At 40.9% G+C, this 5,819-nt stretch overlaps 1 protein-coding gene across 3 annotated transcripts in view; it reads right to left on the reverse strand.

Annotated features, from left to right (window-relative positions):
• Window positions 1-448: 448 nt before the first annotated feature.
• The window catches only part of dnmt3aa (DNA (cytosine-5-)-methyltransferase 3 alpha a), a 51,478-nt gene continuing 46,107 nt past the window's right edge, over window positions 449-5,819 (reverse strand). For 2 of the 3 annotated variants that reach the window (XM_030781583.1, XM_030781581.1), the window contains 7 exons: window positions 5,396-5,541; window positions 4,154-4,244; window positions 3,424-3,572; window positions 2,965-3,050; window positions 2,650-2,719; window positions 1,369-1,487; window positions 449-743 (listed from right to left, as the gene is read on the reverse strand). In XM_030781583.1, the coding sequence (XP_030637443.1) occupies window positions 602-743; window positions 1,369-1,487; window positions 2,650-2,719; window positions 2,965-3,050; window positions 3,424-3,572; window positions 4,154-4,244; window positions 5,396-5,541 (803 nt within the window). In that variant the 3' untranslated portion in view covers window positions 449-601. The remainder of the gene's footprint in view (window positions 744-1,368; window positions 1,488-2,649; window positions 2,720-2,964; window positions 3,051-3,423; window positions 3,573-4,153; window positions 4,245-5,395; window positions 5,542-5,819) is intronic. The other variant, XM_030781582.1, reaches the window with a different exon arrangement.

Below are 5,819 nucleotides of genomic sequence, written 5' to 3' on the forward strand. Positions count from 1 at the left end.
ACCCACAGGACCTGTAGCTATTTCTACATTTACTGTCTATAAAGGGGCATTTTCCTGCTAACAAGGTCTGTAAGTTGGTTACCCATTTTACAGTGTTCAAAAGTGGTTTTGAACCTATTTAACTACAAATATTTTTGTTTTCCAGGGAGCGTGACTATGGCTGACATTTTGGGCCAGTCCATTCTCTCGCTGTGAAGGGGGATTATAGCTGTGAGGACACAGCTGAAACTTGACAAACTATATAAAGTTCACCATTTTCAAAGACAGAATTGAACAGTAAAAAAGAGAATGACAATGAAACTGACATAAAAAGATCACATAAAAACTAAGAAACAATAAAAAAAAAAAACACTGATATCTTGAAATAAATACCAAGCATAGTAAAAATGAAAAAATCTGTGGCATTTTCTTATTTGAAAAAACAGTTTGAATGGATAGCACCGGGGTTTTACAGAGTCTGGTCTCTCCCAAAAGACAGCAAACGGGGTTGAGTTTGGTCTGGATGCAAATGAAGGAGTGGAGTGAGCCATTAGTTGTAGGGGCCGACATAGGCTCTGTCAGAGGCGGAGACTGCATTTATGCAGATTAGATGGGTGGAGCTCTACTCGCAGGCAAAGTAATCCTTCAGTGGCGCAAAGAGGTGTCGAATTACAGGAACACTCCAAGACCTTCCCAGAAGCCTTTGCCTGGACAGCCTGCTCATGTTGGAAACATCAGTGTAGTGGACCGGGAATCCAAACACTCTGACACACAAGAGAGACAACAACTGAGTTCACAACTGGGAAACACATAGACACACATACACACACACACATCAAGAACCCAAGTTACCTTTATAATGAGATAGATTCAGAACATTCAACCAAATGCCATGAGCCACAGAGTCAGAAATGAGAATATACAATTACACAAAAATACACATGCACACACACACATACACACACACACAGAGTCCAAATTACCCTAGTCCAGAAAGGGAGATAGAGACAGAGAGAGAGAGAGACAGAGACAGGGCGAGAGAAAGACAGAGAAACTGACATAAACAGACTACACTCCAACTGAACTTCAAATACAGAAAAAGACAAGATTCAGAACACGTAGCTCAAACACCAGAGACAGAGATACAGAAACTGGATTACACACACACACACACATACACACACAAACATACACGTTACATCTGGCGGTCACGGCAAAGACATGTTACCTAACGTTAACAGGCTCCTAGTGTGGTCCCAGCTATCTCACACCCTTCCCACAGTCTTTCTCTTTCATCTCATCCTTCTATCTTCCAACACCCCCCCAAAACATCCCACAACATCCCCAACCACCCCTCACAGAACACCCCCCCCCCCTTCCCCGTTTTACCGCTCAATCTCGGTGCACCAGAGGATGTCCTCCTTGTCGTTCATGAAGACGGGGAAGTGCTGATCTTTACCCTGCTTGATAGAATTAGACCGAGTGGTGATGGTTCGCACCTTGCGGAACTGCAAGACAAACCCAGCTTTCAAATGAGCCACGCCCCCTCAGCCACCCACACCCAGCTTCCAACACACAGACCCAGTGTTAGCTTCGATAACTAACACAAAGACTGTGCTTTTTTTTTTTTTTTTTACCTTTGTTAGCCTATTTGTCTTTTTCGTTTTCGTCTTTGTTTTTTGTTTTTTGTTTTTTGGGGGGGGGGGGGGGGGGGTTGACTAGCTGTGAATGCGGCTCTTGACATTCACTAGCAGGGTTTAAAAAAATTTAAACTCAGTGTTGTTCATTGACAGATTGTAAGTTTGTGAATGTTTTTATGTTTTAAGTATTAGGCAGATAACCACACTGCCAGTACATATGCTATATTCGGGGTCAACTGCACAGAATGTCTCTCTTTTAACCAGTATCCCAACATTACAAACACTCACTGCTGCTTCTAAAACATTCTTAAAGAATTAACAACTGAGCAGTGATGGAAGCCCAGGTGTCTGCTTGGTTACTGAGGAACTTTAAAACAGAAACAAAAAAGTAGGGGCCAGGGCGGGAGCGGGGGGCACAGTAAAATTTATGTGATATCGTTACAGTCCATATTTTTTCAGTTCAGCGGAACAGGACACATATTTTCCTCATCGTCTCTTTTGAACTGCCTTACATCCAGGTGTTAGTATGTAGGCTAGAGTCTGGAGAGTATGCGGAAATGCAGAGAGTGTACCAATGTGAAATGGGTTACGGTATCTGGGGAACCTGGCATAGGTTTGTCTGTGTGAAAAAGGTTTGAGATTTCAGTGAGAACTAAAATTAGGCTGCCATTAGCAGTAAGGCCCATCATGTTGGGGATACTCAGTTAGTATGACTTTCTGTGTATGAAACTCCACAACAGGGAGAGTACAGTTGGAAACTGCGAGTGGGGTATATTTTCTTAGTATGTTTTCAAAAATTTCTAAGAAAAATATTCAAAAGGCATTTTACAGGTTTTATACTTGCTACTGTACCGGGTATGATGAAGGACACTCTGAACTGAACTGAATTCAGTTAAATTCACTTGAATACAATTCAGTTCATTTCAATGCAGTTGACGTGAGAAAAAAAACAGGTACCATTTTCTACATTCTATTCAAACAGCTGGGATCAAATGAGGATCAAGTGGTACACACATACACACACACATACCTTGGCAGTGCGTCCATGTTCCAGACAGTCTTGTAGATCTAGCTTATCATTTACCATGGCAGTCAATGGCCTTAGAGACAGAGAGAAAGAGAGAGAGAGAGAGAGAGAGAGAGAGAGAGAGAGAGAATAACCATACATATACTGTAATAAATATATTGCAGTTATCTATTTTTTCATGCCAACCAACTGTGCCACTGTAATACCTGGTCCTGCCATCCAACCCAAAGTCCTACCACACTAATCATATCTCACCAGTCTCACCAGTTTAAACCGTTACCAGTTTAACCAGTTCTGAATAAGCGATGACACTTTTACCTGTTCATTCCAGGCAGGTTGCCCCAGAAGTACCGTGCTCTATGGGCAGCAGACACCTCTTTAGCATCAATCATAACTGGATTACACTGGAGGAGACACACACGAGCACATGAACACACACACACACACACACACACACACACACACACACACACACACACAGAGTTTGTGTTATTTTAAATGATATCAAGACACAAAAGTGTATTAAGTCAATATCAGACACATTCAAATGTTTATATGATTTTAATGCTGTGTAATTAAAACATCAAACTTTCTGTCAAAGGTAAATTATCATTTCTCTGAATGTCATGTTGGTATCTGAAGACATACTGTCAGATTGTTGAGACAATGCCACCAGATGGCAGACATGAGTCAGAACCATCCTGCTTTTATGGATGAAAATGCTGAAAGAGAACTCTTTCTCACATATGGTGTGTGTGTGTGTGTGTGTGTGCTCACTTCTAAGAAACGTGAGATGTCTCTCTTGTCACTGACTCCCATGGCCACCACGTTCTCAAAGAGCCAGAAAAACGGCCGCTCATCCCCTGCTTTAGGACGGGCTTCGTGGAGCAGTCGGTAAAACTCAAAAAACAGGCGACCTGTTCCCTCTGAGGGTGGGGGGAGTTAGAGACAGACATTCCTTACTTCTCTATTTAAATTAAAAAAAAAAAACATTTGGATATAGATTCAAGATTCAAGAGTTTTATTGTCATGTGCACAGCAAAACAGGCAGTTACACTGTACAATGAAATTCTTACTTTGCTCATCCTCCGTTACCAGACGAGTGTGAATAGACAGTATATAAATAAGTAGAAAAAAATCTTATATGGAGACGATATAAATAGCAAAAGAAACTTATAGAAAAACAAGAGAAGTGAGGTAGATGAATGTGCAGTGTCACAGTACATGCGCAGTATGTGCAAGGGGGCAGAGAGCAGCAGTCATAAAGTGCATTGTGCAATATTACATGATGACATATACAGTAGGGTGTCACATTATATACATGTGTTTCTTGCTTTTTCAAATGAAAAAAGCAGTGAAACAGTAAAGAGGTAAAATGCAAGCGAGAGCGATAAACACACACACGCACATACATCCGTAGAGACAGAGAGAGAGAGAGACAGAAAGAAAGAGAGAGAGAGAAAAAAAAACAAAGAGAGAGAGGGAGTGAGACAGTCAGACACTATACCATAAAGGCCTTTTCTGGCTGGGTTGACAATAGACAGGTCATTACACGGGCTTCCACCAATCACCAAGTCAAATGGACCCCATTCCTGAATCTGAGACAAAACACACACACACCATACACACACATGCATACACACACACACACGCACGCACACACAAAGAACACCACATGAATCCATATATTCCACTTGTCAGCCTGGTTTAAGAGGGAAGCAGTCTGTCAGGTTGTCAGATGAAAGAGAGAAAGAAAGAAAGAAAGAAAGAAAGAAAGAAAGAAAGAAAGAAAGAAAGAAAGAAAGAAAGAAAGAAAAAAAGAAAGTGAAGTGAGTGATCTGTCTCCTCTGAAGACATCTGCCCTGTCTCAGACACACAATGGCTCTATTACTGCCAGTAAATCCATGCCGCTCTCACTCTCTCTCTATTCATCTCTATTCAAGTCTCTGTACAACTCTATTCTACAGGTCTCTATTCAACTCCACACACCTCTACACAGCTCTGTAATTCTCCATTCAACTCTTACACAATTTTGCACATCTATGTTCAATTCGACACAGCTACATCCACCTCTACACACTTCTATTCAGATCCACATATCTCTGTTCATCTTTGTTCATCTCTATACATCTCTACTGACCTCTACATATCACTATGCTCCTCTTCAACTCTACAAAAACTCTGCATATCTCAGTTCGAAGTTGCACATTCCCATTTGTCTCTACAAATTGTTACACATCCCCAAACATCTCCATTCATTTCTACTGATCTCTATTCATCTCTTTTTAACTCTTTAACACATCTCTACATATCTGTCTTTATTTCTGTTCAGCTATATACATCTCTGTCTACCTCCATTCATCTCCACACAATCTACTACTATTACAAAATCTTCTATTACTATCTACTATTACTTTATACAATACATGGCTTCTTTAGTCATTTGCATTCACTCCTAAAAGTTCCACTCATCACGCAAACAAAATTTTGAACTTAATAAATAAATACCAAGATATCCAGTCTCAAATAACATATATTAGAACTACATCAGTCTGATACTGACAAAGAGAGAGAGGGAGAGAGAGAGAGAGGTGGAATCATGTTTGAAAAAGTACCACAGGTGAAATTTAATAAATAATATTAAGTCTGCAGATAACAGGATACGTAGTGAGTGGGAAGAGAAAGAAAAGAAAAAGAGAAACTAAAGGAAGAAGAGGAGAGAGAGATCAGTATCAGGCATGTAACTCACATGTTTACGTGTGACGTTTCGAACATCACCCACATATATAATCCGGCCCTGGTGTCGAACAATGCCCACGGTGATGGAATCCTCACTCACCTCCGACGCCACATACCTGTCCACCTGTATGCCCAAATCCTTCAGCACCAGCAAACCTACACACATACACACACGCACGCACAAACACACACACACATCCCAGTGCAAATATGAGGTATCAGTGTATAGTACAGTATTGACTAGGGGTGTAATGCTACACAGAAGTCGCGGTTCAGTTCACACCACAGTTTGGACATCATGGTTTGGTACGAGTTTGGTACCACCGAAAAAAAGCAACAAAACCCCCAGATGCATGAGGCTATGTTTCTTTTATTTATTTTTAACAGATACTAGTGCAAACTACAGTTTGTTCCACCTAGTGTCACATAGTTCC

This window comes from Chanos chanos, chromosome 8 (genome assembly GCF_902362185.1).
Source record: "Chanos chanos chromosome 8, fChaCha1.1, whole genome shotgun sequence".
Classification (NCBI taxonomy): domain Eukaryota; kingdom Metazoa; phylum Chordata; class Actinopteri; order Gonorynchiformes; family Chanidae; genus Chanos; species Chanos chanos.